This window comes from Melospiza melodia, chromosome 5, assembly GCF_035770615.1.
Source record: "Melospiza melodia melodia isolate bMelMel2 chromosome 5, bMelMel2.pri, whole genome shotgun sequence".
Lineage (NCBI taxonomy): Eukaryota > Metazoa > Chordata > Aves > Passeriformes > Passerellidae > Melospiza > Melospiza melodia.
Window position 1 is genome coordinate 9,246,994 of NC_086198.1, and position 19,807 is coordinate 9,266,800.

Here is a 19,807-nt window from a genome sequence, read left to right on the forward strand (position 1 = left end):
TTTACTCAACAGCTTCCGGGTGAAAAGAAACAACCTACATTGGAGGAAAAAAAAGTGCCTGAAACCCAGTGACAAAAGTACAATTCATTACACCAAAAATGTGTAAAATACAAACAAATATTAATAGACATTATAATTGTAGAAATCTAGATGGTTGAGTAACTGGAGGGCCTCATCTTTCAGATCTGTGTTTTTAAGGGATTTCTGCCCTTTGCATCATGTACTCAGTAAAAGTTGTACAAGAAACTAATGAACTGTGCATAAGGATGGGACAATTTCAAGAAATGAGGCCTCCTCACGTAAAGATGTCTGAAGAGTGCAATTCCCTGCTTACAGTTGGTAGCAAGAAAGAATAAATTCTTTCTCTGCTGCACCAGAGTATTCCAGGCTCTCTGAGTCAAACACTTCATGCGTAAGAGGGCAGTGGCAGACATCTGCACACACCCACACATTTTTTACATGGATGATAATTGTTTGAAAATTAACTACAGCTACTGCTCAGGAAGTAACATATTTACCTGATACTCTTAAGAGTGTTTACTGCTTTGGTTTGTATTCCACAATGTATTTAGTATTTTACAGACTTTACATAAAACAAAGACCAGCCCTGATAAAGGGGTAATCTTTTTATCCTCCTTCCCTGAACTTTCATCATGCTTCCCTGGTGCACCACTTGTGTTGTAAATTCCTTTACTATTTTAATAGATATTTTACATTCCTTAGGCAGCAAACTAAGTTTAAACAACAGTAATTGTCTTGCTTACAAAACTATGCTAGAAAGGCTGGCAAATTATGAAATCTTTTGAAGAAGCTAAGTCCAAAAGTGAAATCCAATTGTGAGATGAGACTTTGTTTAGATTCAACAAGTCTCTGTTTCAAATGTGATGATTATTCTTTTTTCTGTAGTGACAGCACTGACATGGCAAGATAGAGGAATACTATGAGACACAGGAATATTCTTATGTATCAGATGTTTATACCCTTCTATTTATGTTACAATACTCCCTGGAAAGCACAGACATAGACCAGAAACCCATCTGTATCAGTTTTCCTAAACTCCAGAATTCATGGGGGAGGAAACCTTATTTCTTAATGAACTGTACATATTTAGCAGCTTCAATATTTCCACTACTACAACTGAAAAATAAAATATTAGAGATGAAGTGTGATGAGTACTTACATGGAAATCCTAATAATCAGAGAATATCATTACCATTGGAAACAATCAAGTTAGCATATCCAGGAAGTAAGACAGAAAAGACTGTCACACTATCAGCTTATCCAAACCTACACAATCCATGCGTGAAAAAGGAAAAGAAAAAAAAAAAAAGCAGCCACGTCTTTACATATACACACAGAATTCAAGTAAGGATGACTGCAAATTTAAAGTTATAGAATATCCTGTATTGGAAGGGAACCACAAGGACAATCAAGTTCAGCTCCTGACCCTGCACGGGACAGCCCCAAGAACCACAGCACATGCCTGAGAGCCTTATCCAAATGCTTCTTGAACTCTGTCAGTCTTTTGCTGTGATAACTTCCCTGGGAACCCTGTTCCAATGCCCAACCACCCTCTGGGTGAAGAAATTTTCCCTAATATACAACCTAAACATCCCCTGACAGTTTCATACCATTTATTAGGGTCAACTTGAAAGCTAGAGCTACACACAAACTTTTGGATTGCTTTCTTTTTTGAGTTGCAGTTGGCATGATACCTGGAACTTAAACATTCGTCTACTTTTTCATCACCCATAGACAAGGGGTCGCACTTCATTTAAAAAGAACAGGCTTTAACTTCTTTTTGATTTATGCTAATTTGTATGTATCTTAGGGTTTACTTCCTCCTTCATTCCCACAGTCTTGCAGAGAAGTATCTCACACAAAACACCCCACAAGCTAGTGCATCATATCCTGAATACAGAGGTGTGTGGTTGTGTGTGGGGGGAGTGTGTGAAGAGAGGCACTCACCAATTTTCTGGCATCATTTATTTAATTAAGTAGTCTTATCACAAAACCGTCTAGTTTGGAACAGACCTCCAAGATCAGCGAGTCCAACTGTTAATCCAGCGCTGCCAAGTCCAGCAATGACCATGCCCATGACCTCACCACAAGCGTGCTGCAAGGGCCCGAGGGAGCAGAGCCGCACCCGAGGGCAGCGATGGACGTGACCCGGCAGCCCCGTCTCCTTCCCGGCCCGTGCCCAGCACGGCGGCCCCGGAGCCCCGGAGCGGGAACCACGCGGCCTCACCGCGTCCCCCCCGAGGCGCCGGGAGCTGCGGCCGCACCGCCGGGGGAGGCTCAGGGAGGGTCCCCCGCCCCGCACAAGCCCGCCCAGCCTGAGGAGCCTCCTTGGGCGGGCCGCCACGGGCTCCGGGCACCGCGGCTCCTCCTTCTGTGGGGCCTGGCAGCCGCAGGCCGGAGCTCCGGGTACGACTCACCACAGACAGCGAGCGGGGGCAGCCCTGCAAGGAGCGAGCGAGCGACCACCCACCCTCGTTCCCTCCCTCCGTCCCTCTTCCTCGTTCGCCACCGCCGCCCCCAGGAAGCCGGGTGGCAGCTCCAGGTGCCCGTCCGGGCTGCCCCCAAGGCACAGGCAGGGGGAAGCGCCTGCTCCTCCCGTCCCGGGAAGCCGCCTGCGCCCTCCCACCACCCCAGCCACGGCCCGAGGCACCCAGCGAGGTGCGGATGGCGGGGAGGACGCGGCCCCGCGCCCCGTCCCCGCCCGCGAGGGGCGGTGCTGCCGCTGGGCACCCGCCGGGCCCGCCCCCGCTCCCTGCCCGCGGCCCCTCGGCGGGGCGGTGCCGGGCGGGGCGGTGCCGCGCCTCGCGTCAGCGGCCCCTGCGCGGCCGGGCGGGGAGGGCACGGGAGTCTCGGCGCTGCCGCGGCGGGAGAGGCAGCGCTGGGGCCGGCGGCGGCGGCGGCTCCTCACGGGAACAAAGCGGGGGCGGCGCGGCCACACGGTGAGAGCCGGGCGAGGGACGGGGAGGGGGCGGCGCTCGAGCTCCCCCGGGACCCCTGCGCTCCCCGAGGGGCGACTCGGCGCGGTGCGGCGGAGGGGCCGCGGGCCCGACCCCTCCCTCCCTCCCTGTGCCCAGCGCCTTGGGGCGGGGTGACAGCGCCGTGCCCCCCGCCCGCCCCCGCCTCCCGGGGAGCCGTCCCCGCTCGCCCCGTGTCCCCGCAGGGACCCCTGCGCGCCGCCGCCGCGGTGTCCGCCCGCCTGCGGGTGGCTGTTCCCCCGGGGAGCAGGGGAATATAAAGCAGTGGATCGGGGAGGCGGTCCGGGCGCAGAGCCCGAGAGCAGGTAGGTGCGGGACGGGCGCCCGGGGAGCCGGGGGCGCCGCTCCCGCAGGCGGCTGCGGGGGCTGGCGGGAGGCGCTCAACTTCGCCCGGTTCTGGGCACTGCCGAGGTCAGCGAGCCTTTTTCTGCCCGCGAAGCATCCTGGTGTGACTTCTCGCAGAATGTTTTTTTTTCTTAGGGGGGCTCTTTAGTGGTGTTTGGGGGGTTTTTTTCCCTCTCCCTTTGCCAACCCGTCGCTACATAGGCTGGAGCTGGCCGGGGGCTCGCCCCTGCCTCTGTGGCTGCATACGCAGGGCTCGTGTTGTCCTAACGATATGGCAGTAGCACTTCCTGCTGTAAATCACTTCGCGATAGTTTTTGAAGCGCTTCTTTAAGGCGGCACTGTAATGAACCCTCTTGTCAGTGCTTGCGGTGAGCTTAAAACCCTGTGAGCTGGAGGCTGTTTTTAAGGCTGAGCTGTGTAATGTGCTGCAGTAGTTTTCATAGAAAGGGTAGAAACGTAGTTCACTGTTGGTTTAGTGTTGGCATAAATGTAATTCCCCTTGGTGTAGGCTGTGTGGTTTTGGACCCCGTTGTAGTCACCTTTGTCATCTTGTTGTGAAAGAAAGCTAATCTCAGATGTTCAGAGAGACTGATGTATTAAGAACTATGAAAAGTAAGCTTTATTAGTACTGCTGTACTGGGGGTAGCTCTTTGTTCTAGAATAATTTGAGTAAATAAAACCACTCTGACTGAAATTTATGGGGACTTGAATTTAAAAGCCTTAGCTGTTAGCATTTGTTAAAATATTTTAAATAAATAGATACATTGATGTCAATTGCTATTACTGTATTTGTGTTTCATTTATTTAATTAGTCTAGTGATCTCCTATTTTGCTCTTTATATGAACATCATCATATAAAATGGTTTTGCTGACTTTTTCCAGCTTATTAATGCCGTTTTCCCTCAAAAAATTTTAGAGCACAGTCAGAAGAGGAATGGATGTAACATGATACCCTTGCAGTGCTCAAAACACACGAATTCTGCAAAGATTTGTTTTTTGGTTAAATAATCCAAGGAAAATGGATGAATCAGCTCTGCTGGATCTGTTGGAGTGTCCTGTTTGCTTAGAGCGCCTTGATGCTTCTGCGAAAGTCTTGCCTTGCCAGCACACGTTTTGTAAGCGCTGCCTGCTGGGCATCGTGAGCTCCCGCAGCGAGCTGCGCTGTCCCGAGTGCCGGACTCTAGTGGACTGCGGTGTTGACGAGCTCCCCAGCAATATTTTGCTGGTGAGGCTCCTGGATGGCATCAAACAGAGGCCCCGCAAACCCAGCGCCGGCGGTGGCACTGCCGGCACCAACGCGCTGAGGGTCCCCATCACCGCTGGAGCCAACTGCGCGTCCAAGGACCTGCAGAGCTCCCAAGCTGGACAGCAGCAAAGGGTGCAAGCTCGGAGCCCTCCTGTTAGGGTAAGTACCACGTGGTGACGGTGTTCTGTTGCATTCTTGGCTTTTCCAGAATGGTTGATGGCCTCTGCTTTGGGATAAGGGCAGTCAGATAGTTAATACAGCAAAACAATGTAATTTGGAGAATATCTGTAGTGTCTTGCAACGCATGTTGGTGTTCCTGTCAGTGTTGGTTTAATGTTGCATCAATATTAATAATGCTTCCTAACTGAAACTCTCAGTTTTTGAGGTAAGAAGAAGAAATCCTTAACTGTCCAATTCAAAGATAGTCAACTAGAGCAAGGTAACTTATGTGGAAACCTTGAGTTAAGTTATTGTTAAGGATAGAGACCTTGTGAAGGACATTTGGTATTGTTTTTAGTTTGTCAACTGCAAGACTAGAGATTTCATTTTGGCTTGTGCACTTTCTCAAATGATTCTTACAACCAGTGAATTTCCTTTAAGTTAGACATAACAAATGTTAAACATGAGCAGAGAAGTTTTGCCGCTGGCTTCTAAGTATCCAAATTTTTACTTTCTTTCCTTCAAAAAGAAATTTTTTAATTTCTGCAGTCTGCTAAGTTGTACTCTTAGTCCTCATAATTTCTTTATTAGTTTTTCCTCAAGTATTTTTTTAGGGAATTTGTAAGTTGTATGTACCATGATGGGAAGACATTGCCTTCTTTATATACTCTAGTTCCTTCCTAAGAGCTATGCAACCTGTAGACTCTGTCATACCTTATAATCAACACTCAGTAGCCTCATTTATGATTATTCATTCTAGAACCTGTGTCAGGGAATGTAATTTTATGAGATGACAGACCTTGCTCTGTTTTATCTAATGACTAAGCAAGACAGCTTCTCTGAAAGGTTTTGCTGCCCAGTTTGTTTGAGTTCCTGTGTGTGAAGTGGAGTTTCTGAATGGTTTAGGTGGTTTCTGTCTTGTGGAGTTTATTAGATTTTTATGAAATGTCTTAAGGAGCTTCAAGAAGAGGACTTGAACCTATTTTTGGCAGGACTAGTCTTTATTTTGAAGGGTATCTAAATTATTTAGTTTACTTACCCAGTGCAGGAAGCCTAACACTGATTTTCCTCGGATGTACTTGACATGGTTGGAATCTCTCCAAAAGATCTTGGATACACCTTTTAAGTTTATCCTCTAACATAAGGATTTAAAATACAGTTGATTTTCCACTAGTTGATATTGCTTTCTCTGCTTGCTAGAGATCTCATTGGTTCTTTACTTTAGAATATGGAAATTATAATTATCAACTCACTTCCTGCTAATGAGTTTTGTTTTGTATATACATTAATTGGTGAGAAGGTGATCTGTGGGGTTTTTCTGTTAGTGGTTTGTTTTTGTGGTTTTGGTGAGTTTTCTTTCCAGAACGTAGAATCCTTAAAAAGTAATACAAAGAAGCATCAGGAATATGAAAACCAGTCTGGTCTTCTCCAGAACTTTAAGGTGTTTATCATGATACCTTGCATTTGCAAATGCTCTTCAACTTAAAACAAAAAACCCTTATAATTTGTTTATATATTTTTGTGTTGACCTCTGTAAATAACTGTATTTTCAGAGACCGCTTCTCCTCCAAAAAGGTTTCCAGTACGGTGCTGTGCACGAAAGACTGCACTTCAGAGTTTCTCAAAGCCTTGTTAGACAAAATAACTTGAATATTGAATATTTTATCTCTTCTTTTTTTTTTTTTAATGTTCTATAATATCCTGTTTTCAACATTTGCATTTCCAGATGTTGTGCAGAGTAGAAAGTGATAACACATGGAAGGTTGCTTCAGCTTACCCTGTACTGTGTGCCACTAAAACTGTGACCACATGCATTCCTCATGCAGTAACCGATACTCATTGTATATCAGTGATAGTTTTTAGTGTTCTACAGTAAGTCTTATTCCATCTTTAGTTTTGGAGTTTCACAGGCATTCTTGTGCCTTCTTTCCTTTGGGAGACAGGGAAAGATGATGATGATGTCATCATTTGTCCACTTTGTCCAGAGCCTTTTTTACTAGGAAGCCAGTACCTTTAAGAACATGAACCAACTTTGATGGATAAGAAGGTGGAGATATGAACTACTTTTCTGTTTTCTATATGAAAAGTGGTTTGGAAAAAAAAAAAAAAGACAGTCCAGAAAGCAAAATGCCACTTTAATGGACAGTGTTGAAATGAATACCGTGTTTGTTTTGCTAACTCTAACATAAAGATGCTTGCAAATACAGTTCCTCCCTGGGAATTGATGAGGAAAATCTGTTTCTAGATGAGTGGCAGAGTCAGATTTCCTAAACTAATTTTGCTGAAGGGGAACTAGTAAATGAAAGTTGCTGTTATATTAAATGAAGTGAATGTGGATGAAGTCTGTCAAGTCATAAACATTCTGCTTATACCCTGAAGTAATACTAAGCTCATAAATGCCCTTTCAGAGAATGCCATAATTTTCAGAAAAGGTTAATACAGCGTGTACTGCAGTGTGATTTCCTGAACTGTGTCAATGACTGTGGAGTGGCCAGCCCTGTAATTGCACACTATATTGCATTCTCTGTATGTATGTGGTGACACATGGCAATAAACAAACAAATGGTTCCTTGAGTCTTAAAACTAATGGAGCTGGGTGGGTGGTGGGGATCAACAAATCTTGTGCCTAGTATGTCCCCCACTAGAGTAACTTATTTCTGTAACCTCTCTAAGCTTTCACTCCTGTAACAATGGCAATTTCTCTGTGCAAGTTGTTAACCCATTTTGTCCCCCTGCTGTTTTGATGTACAAAGCCTCCTGTGCCTTTCTCTGGTACTGGTCAGACTGCACCTGATGGGAAACTTGTGTTTGCTGTGTGCCCAGCAGTTCTGTCCCAGGCAGCCAGCTTGCCAGGGACAACAGTTATATATATACTGCAGCTTCCTCTCTGGTAAAGATGCAAATTTAATGCTTTTCTACTTGTTTTCAAGTGAAAACCTTCAGGTAGGTTGACAGCTTGGAAGAGCTGTAAGAGCCCCAGCCTGCTGTCAAATCTGCTTGCAGCTGGTCATCAGGAGCAAGTTGGGCTGCTGAGGGACTGCATGATCACACGAGCCTTGTTTCCTTCAAAAGAGCATTCAAAAATGTTAGGGTCCATCCTTTTATGTTTATGCTCATGTTATTAATTTTTTCATTTTCACAGAGTATGTCAAACAAGAATTATCCTAAGTTCCTTATGGCAGTTCTACAAGGATATACTTACTGCAGGAGTCTTACATGTTGCTGTGTGCGTGGGTTGCTGGATGTTGGAGAGCTGTTCTCTCCTGGACAGATTTAAGATGATCCATGCTTAACTTTTCCTTGGAATTTGTATTTGCCTAAGACATACCAAGTCTCCTTCTAGTTTGTTTATAGACCAACTTTCTGAAGTTGGGGTTTCTTTTCCACAGAACCTAGAGGAGAGTTGTCTAGTCTGAAACCTCATCGCTGTTGGAAATATTTTGTAATAAGGTTTTCAGCTATTTTGTGGACCAAATGTAGGCAGGAAGAGCTAAAAGAAGAATACAAATGACCTCCATTAGCAAGAGAAAAGCATGAATAGCTCAAAAGTTGGGCATTCCTGATGCAGTTGATGCTTATGCTGAGTAAGAATTGATGGTGTAATGTTGTAAGCAAGTGGTCCTGAGATGGGATGGTCACACATCCAATTTGAATATATTCCACTGTATGTCAGTGGAAAACCTTATCAAGAAATGTTACAGTGCAATGTGAAAGTCCTGAAGCTTTTCTCTTTTTGGTTATTTTTATTCTGGAAAGCCCCTAGAAACTCTGGAGATAGCATTCTCAGTGAAGTCGACTTGAAATGAGGGAAAAGAATCATTACAGACTATTGGAAAATGCTCCTTTAGGTGTTAAAGGGGGCTAGAGCCACTAGTATCTGAGCATCTGAGTTGTTTGTGATAAATTCTTTTACACTGAAGAGGAAAGAAGGACCCACTAACAGGACATTGTTTCATGAGTTTCTGCTAATTCTTGCTGTATCATGTAAATCCATGCATCCATTTTCATGGTTGTTTAACAAGGAAAGCAATACTAAAATTTTAAATTCCTGTATCTCTACTGCTGCAGCAGTTGTCATTTGTGATCCAGTAGGCTTGCCTGGGAACTGCTGAAACAGTTGTAATGGCAGAAGGGAAAATAAATGGAGCAGGTTTTCCACCCGAAGCCGTGGTGTTTGACCTTGCCACACATCTTGGGGCCATAGGGACAGTGGGCCACCTTCTGGTCTCTGTGGATTTAAGCAGGTTGGGCTTCTCTCTCAGACTCAATGGATGATGTAAGCAATCCATTTTCTTTTATCCTAAGCACCCTGGAGAGGAGAGCTCAGAGTGCATCTCTCACAATTTGGCTGTTGAGCATGTTGCAGAAATCTGACAGGAGACAAAACAACTGCTGCTTTTGTAGTGATGGTGCTTGCTGGACTATGAAGATCCTGGCAGAACTTAAATATCCAAAGAAACCTTTTAGACTAGAAGATAACAATAGGATGAAGAATGTGCATTCATGGATCAATAACTTTATTACATTATTGTAAATAAATATGGGGATCGCCGTGCATAGCAACAGGTGTAGATTGGAACAGATGTTTAAATCATGTTGGAACAAGAGTTAGTGGAATACAATAATACAAAGAATTGTATCAGTAAAAGTCTGCTGGACGAGTACTCGTAGAGGAGGCTCCCATTGTCATAATAGATCAGATTGTCAAGTATACCCATTTAAAGGAAAAAGCAGTTGTAGAAATGTGCACAAAACAGTGGCTAATGCAGTTGGCTTCATGACTGTTATTTGTGATCATAGGCTGGAGAATCATTGCTTGACGGTACCTGATTTTGAGCTGACCCCCCCCAACCAAAAGGTTATTCCATACCATATGGCATCATGCTCAGCATATAAATCTGGGGAAAGAAGAAGGAATGGGGGGGAATTTCCTAGGTAATATTTGAGAATCTGGAGATAGACACCTATTCATGCTCTGGAGTGATCATTAGAAAATATTTTGTGAAGTCTTTGCAAATCATATACGCATGCTTTTGTTTCATGTCATGCTTGCTGAGATACCAGATTCTGCTTTTATGTTTACAGTTTCTTGTACAGTTTTAATTAGTTCTGTGTAACACTGTTGTATCCTATGTGAAACTAGAGAAAATTTAATGGAGATCATAAATATGAAAGAAAAGAGACTGACTGTCCTGGTGTTTGTGTGTTCCCTTTCAGAGATAAATAATTAGGTAGAGAAGGAGGATAAGCAAAAGGAAGAACTGTCTCTGTATCCAAAGGCATTGAGAGCTTCCGGGCTCAGTTCCTGGCTTTGCTACAGACATCCTTTATGACCTTGCACAGAGTCACTCAAAGCTCTTTGTGCCTCTGTTTCCCATCTGCAGATATGACTGATAGTACTTTCTTTGTGTGACTCACTATTTAGACTTTATGCTCTCCAGGGCAGACACTGACTTTTTTAAAATATTGGATGTATCTGTGGTTGTTTTACAATGGTTCCACAGTCTCAGTTGAGGTCAGTATATCCTGCTGGTAACTCTAAATCATTGACTTCCACATTACTGGAGAACTGTTCATAATCCATTTCCTGTCTCAAAGACAGTGCAATGCTTAGTGTCACATTGTTAAAAGGATTTAATTTTGTTTGGATGTTTAATAGGAAGTCACATGAATACCTCAGTGAGGAAAAGCCAGACACTTGAAACATCTGCGGAAGTCATAGTCCACCCTTCAGCTAGGGAAATCTGCATCTAACTGGCACACTGGTGTGTAGATTTGAGGCTGTTTTGAAAAGAAGAAGAAGAGAATATCCAGTGTAAATTGTGTTGATAATGCAGAAATGTTTAATTCCATACTTTGAACCTGCATAGCTATCTTGAACCTGCCAATTAACATTAATCTGCTTGATAAAATAGCAGTCAAACTAGTGTAATCTCCTTTTTTAGAAAACAATTAGGTTTTGAAGTCAACTGATCTATAAACTAAAAAGTCCACGTTATTTACATGTGATACTGAAATCTGAAATCCCTCTTTAATTTGTTTACAAGGTTTTATTTTTTGTCTTCATGTGGAAGAGAAAGCTGTCTCTATTTCCCTTCATTTTCCAGTTTAATATTCCTCCATTTATGTAGATTTGTTTAAAACCACCTACATGAAATGGTGTCTTTTTTTCCTCCACTTTAATGTGACCAGTGAGTTGCTCTGCTCGAAAAGCTTCGATCATTCAGAAAATTTAAACTTTTGCAAAAAAAGGGAAATCTCAAGCCGTTACTTTTAATGGGCTTGTGAAGGGAAGCATTTTTATCGAGAGAATAAAAATCCTTGAATTTTTTTCTCATATTAGCAAAAAAATCAAATACCAACAAAATTGTTTTACATAGGGGATCCAGGATCTGGTTAGAAAAGTCAGTCAGTAGTGCTGTGTGTCTCTGTGCGTAGTGTCTGGCTTTCTGCAATGCATTTGGTGGCATCATGCTCGGTATGAAGAGCTGGTTGCGATGGCATCAGCTAGAAATCCTTCTCCCCTCTCCTTTGACTGAGTGAAATGGTTTTTAATGGAACTTCCGTGTTTAGTGCATGGATAGGAACTGCAGAAAACAGAAAGCTTTTAACTGCAGCTGTGATAATAAAACTGGAAACTTGTTATGATCAGTTGTTTGTCTTTCTTTTGGTGAACTTCCCCTTGCAGTGCATTTGGCCTTCTCCCTATGATATGCTTAACACCTTCCTTGGTCTTTTCTTTGGCTCCATTGTTGTCCTTTATTCAAACAATCTCCTGCCTCTGATTTTACTGTACCACTTCCAAGAAAAAGAAAACATCTAGTTTTTTTACCTCTTGTGTCCCATTTGTCCATGACTGTGTCAGACATAAGGAACAAAAAATAAACAATAAGAAAGAAAATTTTCTATAGAGGTATGTGGATTATGTACAACCTTGTAGTATATTCAACTAAGATCTGCCAAATACATGAAGAGCATAAAGTGTAAGTTAATATTACTGTATTGCCTAGCCTCCTGGGATTATTCTTTCTTTTTGCTTTTTCCTTTTCTTCTTCTCCTTTAAATCACTGACTATATCCTCATTCTAGTGTGGGCAAGAGTGGGTCTCAGTAATTAAAGCTGAAATATCAACTGGTCAGCCCTGTTCATGCATACACCTTGTTACTGCCTTGACAGGGGAAAAGTGTGCATCTGTTAAACCTCATTTCCTGTTGGTCCCTCTGTGTTAGACAGAAAAACTTGTCTTGGAAAATCAGCAGTGAATTCTTGAGTCAGTTGAACTAGATCAAATCCTTCACTTTTCACATCACTAAATGAGAGTCTTTTTGGGGAGCAGGTTTTTGGGTTTGTTTTTTTTTTGGACTGAGAATTGCTGCTGTGAGGTGAGCTGGATTAGTTTTAGAAAGCAAGTGGTCCTGAGGTGGGATGGTCACGCACCCAAGTGCTCTTTCTGCACTCCTGATCTCTCTTAGGTGTAGAGGGGAAGATGATAGAACTGTCCTTTGGCAGTCAAGCTGAACGCTGGGAGCTTAGAGCTTTGCTGCACTGAGCACCTCATCCCTTTCCCATGGATATTGCCAGAGTTGCCATGCAGTTTGGGTGCAGAACCCCAGCTGGTCAGCACACTGGCAATTGGTTAAGTCTGTTTTCACATTTGCATCCTGTAAAATGTCAGGAAATTGTTGGGACTCAGAAACATGCTCTGGAGAGAAGGGAAATCACTCCAAAGAGGGAAATCAAGTCCAGTATTTTTAATTCTTTAGACATGTGATGCTTATATATGTGTCTTTAAAATGTCATTCAATGTTGCCTGGAAACCTGCAGATTTGGATTCTCCAGTTGAAGGAAGAGTGAAACACAGAAGTCAATGTTTCATTTATGGACACTGTTGCCCAAAGTGTCTCAGAATCTGAGCCTGCTAGGTACATCAAAGTCAGCTGTGGTGTGTTTATGAGCAATCTGCTGTACCCTTAGAAGCTTAGGGTTGTGGATCTCATTTTGCACTTGTGGCTCCCAGTATGAGATTTATTGTCCAAATAAAGTTTTTGTAGTGTAAGAGTATAAACACTTAAGAATTTTAAGTAATATCTTGTCTAGGTCTTTGTTCCCCTCTTATTTTGCTCTAGATTAAACTCCTCTACCCCCTGCCCCTCCCTCCCCCAGCATAAGCACTTAAATTTCCAAGTATTAAAAAGTCAGAACCTGCAAGGATGTGTCTGATCTCCTACAAATGAGGACAAGATTCTGTTGTTCGCCATCCCTCTCACACAGGAATTCTGTTTGAAATATTGCTCATATGCTTGGCCTTCCACATCTCATTTTTTCAATATGGTGTGAACTTCTGTTTGGGTTTTGTTTGTTTTTAATTGAACTAAAAGCTCTGTTCTGGTGTTTACCTGTTCTTTCTACCTTTCTTGATTTTTCAGAGTCAAATTTTAGATAGTCCATTTTTATATTCTGTAAATGTGCAAAGTATAATTTTCTAGTTTCTAGCTGGGAAGTATGCTATTAATCATAAATGCATTTTGATCAAAGGTAAGCATTTCAGTGTTGTTTAAATATTAATACAGATAACATTCTCCTCCTCTCTGAAGTGGAGGACTGCTGCCAGTGCTGTTCAGAAGATAAGCCTGGCATCAAATGTCCTGTTGGATTTCGTCACACCTGAAGTGCTCCTCAGTCTTTAGCATTTCTTTGTAAATAAAACTGATTTTATTTCATGGCATTAGTGTTGCAGAAAGATGAGATAACTCTGCTTTCCTCTTCTTGTAAAGGAAAGATTGCATATTACCTCTCTTGACTTTCTCTTTTCAGCATCTAAGCTTTCAAAATATACATGTGCATTGAAAGCTTTTTAAAGAACTGAACCACTGTTTTACCTTGTGTGAACCACAGTTCTACAAGACAAGCTTTTGAAAGCTCTGATTAAAGACAAAAGTATGCATTTCCTCCAGACTGTCAAGCTGCTGAACCCAAGAGAAGGAACGTAGTCTTACTTGCACAGGGGTGACAGAACATCAATACTGAATAATTTGAAGCATGTCTCTTCAATTATTCTTTTTTGGTATGCTATCTTAGCCCTTTAGATTATAGTCTTTGTTTTATTTGTATTAAAAATGGGTAAGAATTAAGCACTTCTGACTTTTAAAAGTGTTAAAATGGAAAATAGTCAAGGATAATCAGATGACAATCTGAGTTGGCATATATAGGGCATAGCTGTTCTAGAAGCTTATTTTAAACAAATCCAGTAAAGTTGAGTTCACTGCACTGTGGTAAAGTGCCCTTGAGTAGTGAAGAAGCTTTTATTCTGAAGCTAAGAGCTTGCTAAAAGAAAATCAATGTCTTGTGGACCTTCACTTGTTCATGTGTGCCAGTGCCCTTCTATCTCACATGGTCTTTCTCAGGAGCTAGATAAAGAAAGGAGACTCTTAAATCTTATCCACTCTAGCAGACTTAAGCCATTTTCAAAACCTGTTTAATTTAACACAGTTTTAAATCCACAGCCTTATTAAGTTAACAAGCCTTCAGCCTTGCCACCAGGTTCTGTAATCCTCTTAGGTCTTGGGACTAAGCAGGGCAGGGATAGTCAATAAGCAGATGAATAGATAATCTTGCAGAAGACAGATAGATTTTAAAGTTGAGAAATGCTGATCTGAATTTCCATTCAGCAAATGCATAACCACTAGTACTTACCACTTGAGGAAAAAGTTGAAATGACTATCATTTTGTTTGAGGGGAGGAAGAGTGAATAAAGGATTTTTTTAAAAATGCATTAATTCCTGGTTTGCAACCCAATAAAATTAGGTTAAATTTTAAATATAGAGTAAGGTAGACAAAAATAGCAGTTTTGTTTCCTTGCTATTGTGCATATGCAGATTAAAATCTTCTTATGGTTGTTTCACAAGCTATTTTTGCAAATCTTTCAGGCAATCAGGGGTCTAGAATTTAAAGACCACAAAGAAGATTATGTTGATAGTGTGGCCATGGCCACCACTGCAGTCTGCATATTGCTTCTGTTCAGTTTTCATTCTTCTAACACTACTGAGCTAAAGCTGTGTCTGTTTTCTGGGCATAACTCCTGAGGTAGTGGAATTGGAGGAATTTAAAAAGAGCCATATGTAGTGGAAGAATTCAGCCTAACAGGAGGATTCCTGCCAGACATGTTCACACAGCGCCAGAGTAGGAACAGAGGAAGTGGATCATAGAATCATTAATGTTAGAAAAGTCCTCCAAGATCATCAAGTCAAACTTTTGACTGAATATCACTATGACCACTAAACCATATAATGAAGTGCCACATCTACTTATTTTTTGAACACTTCCATGAATGGTGATTCTACCACTTCCCTGGAGAACTTGTTCCGATGTAGGATTCAAAGCAAGTCCAGGAGTTGGAGAGGGTGGCAGAAGAGCTGAACACACATCTCTGCTTGAGACATGAAAGCAATCACTTATCTCATTGAAAGAGAGGGAGAAGGCTTCTGGGAGGAGATGGCTGAAAAGCAGAGAAATTTCAATATGATGGGTGATAAAGACCCAAATGATCAAGTAATAAGGAAGGAAGGAAGAAGAACAGTGGTTCTGAAAGAAAACAAACTGTGGTGGTAGGCTTGGAACATAGCAATAAACCAATTAGATAAAATACTAGAGAGGAAATGGGATCAAGCAAATGACTCTTGGCTCACTGGAATTGAATTAGAGACTTGGTGAGGGGGAAGTGCTGCAGGAGCAAGCTGAAGAGGTAGCTTGATGTTTGGAGAAGGTTTTGGAGAGCACCAAAATAGAAAAGTTGCTATGGAGGTGTTGGCTAGACAAGAGGTGAGAAAGAAATGTAAATGTGTTGACTCACATGCCATCTCGTTTCCTTCCGTATGTGTGTGTATTTCAATACTGTGTATTTTATTTTTCATTGTTTATTTTGTAATGGTGGGTCATATATTATGTGACATTTAGACTAGTACAGTTATAAAATGGTCAAAGAACTTCCATTCAGAGCTTTGAAGATTACTTTTGCCATCTCCCTCAAGGACTTTAAGATTCTTCACAGGATTCTGAAAATGTCTATTTTACTACTAACAATGTATTCTCATTGTTCTTATAGAACCAATAAAGCTGCAAATTCTATATTTCATGAAACGAACTCAAAAAGAACATACAAAAAGGGGGGCTGGTGTCCTAGGAATTGATGGGAAATTCAAAAAGATTCTCAAAGAATGAAGAAAAAATAAACATAATCTGTGCCTGTTTTGATTTGATGGCATTTTCTTTCATCTTACTTCCATATTTCCAAAGTCCTTTGTCTATTCCTTCAGTTAGTAATAAATGAAAATAAGGATTTAAACACCATGCTGGCATTACAGAGCATGGTCACCATCTATTATTTTGAATTCAGTCGTGATAAGACAAATGGATTTTATGGTACATGTTCTCCAAGAAAAACAATGGAATGTTTTCAGTATGTTTTCAATCTCTTGGAGCAGCTCACCTTTCTGCAATACTTTTAAAAGAACTATCTTTCCAGAACTATGGTTTCAAAATATATTGGTTTCTGTAAGGGAGATTTTGTTTACTTTAACTAATAAGGGAATTGGATTTTCAGTGCAGAACTAGAATAACTAGTGGGCTGTTTCTGGAAATGAGTTCCCAAGGTAGTTTAAAATTTCAATAAATGTTTATCTTCTTTTACTGAAACCTCTGGACCCAGAAAGAAATGTTAGGGTCAAGGAAACTTCAGCTCCTGTTGTGGGTTTATGCTCTTTTCTCAGGAAATCATACTTTTTCATATATTCAATTCAGAATTGTGTTGCTTGCAACAGGAACTGATGTCATTTATGCTTTCCTGTTTGTTTTTTATCACCCTACCATTTAATGGAACAGCATGGAAGACATAAAAATTTATTTTAAATGGTGTAGAAGAGAAACTGATTATCCTCTGCAGTCCATACACAGGTGGTGTGGGTTTTCCATTTAAAAATAAAATACTAAGTACTATGTCTTAAACAGTTAAATAAAGAATATTCCTAATTGCATGTATAGTGTTTGATAGACTTTTTTGTTTTGAAGTATGATACTGGTTTCAAATTTTCTGAGTTTTCTTTAAAAGAATCCAAGGAAACTGGGGGTATGAGTTAAACCAGCTCACGTGTCAGGAAGCATTTGTTCTGTTTTTTCCCTGCAGCAATCAGAATTTTACGTAAAAAGTGCCATTTTAAAAATATTCTATGAGTAAAACTTTATGTAATGTGGCATCCTTATTCCTTTTAGAGATTTTGAAATGTGTGCAGTTAGGCTCTACCACACAGTTCCTTATTTTTTGATGTTGTTGGGAGTTACATGAGTTACTGAGATAGATAGGTGGATGAAGTTTGTGCCTGTTTTCTTGGGGTTTGTAGGCTGTGGTTGCCTAGGTGGGTGTATATTTTTGTCTGTAGTGTACTGCTCAGTTCACAGTAAGAGCTTATATTAGAAATGGTTAAAAAAGAAATAAAATCATTTTAGAGACAGTTTTGTACTTGCAGTCATGGAAGATATGGACTTCCAGTCTTCAGAGGTACAGTCCCTGGAAGAAATCTCTGAATGTATGAACTTTTTCTTCTTCTTATAAGGGATTTCAGTGCTGCTTCACTTAGATACTGTCAGATTGAAGCCAGTTGCACGTAGGAGGTTTGAAGTTCAAGGTAATTTATCTGAATCAAACCACACTAACTTGGTCATTGTAGTCAGGCATGTCTTACAGCTTGAAAAACCTTTTAGCCCAGTATGCAGTAACCACAGCATAGTCTCACCAATTGTAAATGGAAAACAAAGTGTTCTGGGATTCCACATTCTGTGTTTCAAGCCAACCTTCAAGTTGTTGCTCTCAGGAATTAGTAAGTTTTGATTGTGTAAGATACCTTGTGATGTCAGAGAACTCTTCCTTGTGCTTAAACAGATATCTTAACCCTCAGATCTGGACACTGGCTGCAATTTCATTTAGGAAATATCTTGCTCTCTCTTCTAACTACTGCTATTTGCACTGTAAGGCTAGCACCCTGCATCTTCCTGGGAACACCATCTAATTCTTGGGAAGTCAAGTACTGCTGGTGCTCAAAACTAGAACATAAGTAAAAATTTTTAAGATTTCATATAAACCAAAATCAAGTTATGCACTAGTTCTCTAGACTTGAATGCATAAATATGTTTAAAACCTGAGGTTCATATTCTTTCTGCATGCTTCATGTTTGGGGAAGAAGTAGAGGCAATGAAAGTTTTGTGAGATGTGGCTTTTTTAACTTAAGGAAAACCCTTTGCTTTTGCAAAAGAAGACCAAACTTAACACCAAATTGTTGGAGCTTTGTCATTACCACAGAGGTCTGGTTTTGGGTGTGGATTCTAATTATTGAAATTTAGGCTGAACATACCATTAGATGCCAAAATGTGCTTTCTTTTTGGACAAGGTAGTTGATTTTTATTTAGGATAAATTAATTTGAATATCTTAGTAGAGGTACTTGGTGCATGAAATAGCATTTGATTTGTTCTGTGTTGTGAAACAAGAATACTTCTTGCAGATTTCTTTTGTCTGTTCAGCATATAAAATTTAATGGATGAAAGCTGTCCAAAATGGTCTTACGTAAACACTGGCTATGTTTATATTTTTCAAGATCTTGTAACTATAGAAATAAAATTGCAGTTTTGAACTTAGCTATTAAAATATACATTGGAAAATATTCTGTTGGAATACAGAAGAGTGTTAATGGCTTCCATAAAAACAGATCTGGTAAAAATCAGTAAGTGCAGTAGATATCCTTCATTAGGGGGACACTGGTCTTAGTGTTCCTTTGGTAGCTGAAACAATAAAGCCGCTGCTTAAGCAGAATAAGTCTGGAACAGGGAAGACTACTCTATGAAGACTGATAAAATTGACCATAAATAGCAGAGCTAGGTCATTGGTGCATGCCTGAAGAGAAATGGAATTTTTGAGAGAGTGTTAACAAGAAGGAAGAAATGCATCAGAGCTTTGCATGAACCACCAAGGCAATAGATGACACTCTAGGGAGCACAGTAATTTCTGATAGCACCAACAAATTGTAAAGGATGTGTTTCTTGGTCATGTTAGTTTTGGATAAAATCATGATTTTATTAATATTCTTGGTACATATTATTTTGAATTTCATTTTGTCTTTCTAATGAAGGTGAGTCAGCAAGGACCTAGGAATGTTGGCTAGCTGTTTAGATTGAGGGCTAACAGATATTTTGTGCTTGATCTGTCTGATTTTTGTTTGTCTTTGCATACAATGTTTTCAAAAAAACATTGAAAAAAATTGTACTGGATGTAGAAGTCCCATGTTTTCTCTGCTTTGTCATTTTGTCAGTATGGCTTAAATCTGCATTAAGTGAATCACCTTAATTAAGGTAAGTCAGCCTTTGGTTCATATTTAATGTGCTGTGAAGATCGGTACCAGTGATTGTAGTGGCTTAATTATGTAGACTTTTGGCCCCCTTTCTAAAGGGGAACAACTGAAGTTGTTCCGCTCTGTGAAAATAAAATATTCACTGGAAAAAGGATTAAAACCCAACTGTTCACATCCCAGGCGAGTGCTGGGGTCATTGAGCCGGAGAATTGTTTTGTCATCGCTTTCAGTGCTCCAGTAGAGGTTAGAGGAAATCCATGCCAAGACGTCTGTGGTTTGGTGGTTAGAGCTCATGCCGTGTTGGATCATGTATTGCAGGTATGAATGATGCTTTTTATGGAAATAGAACCTTTTTTCTTTTTTTTTCCTAGTCTCTTTGGTTGTATCCACAGTGAATAATTTGATGAGATAAAATTATTCTGATTGCATATTTTGTCTAGGAAGCACTTAATTAACCATGGCTCTAAGTGTGGTTTTCCTCACTTTTTGACTATCAGATGGGGCACATAACATGTTGCTGTTTGTGTTGGCTTAGCTGTGATATTTCTCTTCTCATTTTCCTCATGTAAAGATGAGGTTAATTTAGGAGAAAGTTGTTTGTTTCTGACTTCTGTTTTTATGAGAAAATAGTACCTCTTGGGATAAGCTTTCAGATGTTGGAGCATTATTG

General features: G+C 40.9%; 1 protein-coding gene across 2 annotated transcripts in view; it reads left to right on the forward strand.

Annotated features, from left to right (window-relative positions):
- The first annotated feature begins 2,887 nt into the window (after positions 1–2,887).
- Positions 2,888–19,807, forward strand: part of SH3RF1 (SH3 domain containing ring finger 1) — an 82,465-nt gene continuing 65,545 nt past the window's right edge. The window contains exons 1-2 of one of the 2 annotated variants that reach the window (XM_063156233.1): positions 2,888–2,960; positions 4,258–4,746. In XM_063156233.1, the coding sequence (XP_063012303.1) occupies positions 4,360–4,746 (387 nt within the window). In that variant the 5' untranslated portion in view covers positions 2,888–2,960; positions 4,258–4,359. Of the gene's footprint in view, positions 2,961–3,204; positions 3,302–4,257; positions 4,747–19,807 lie in introns of those variants that run through there. The other variant, XM_063156232.1, reaches the window with a different exon arrangement.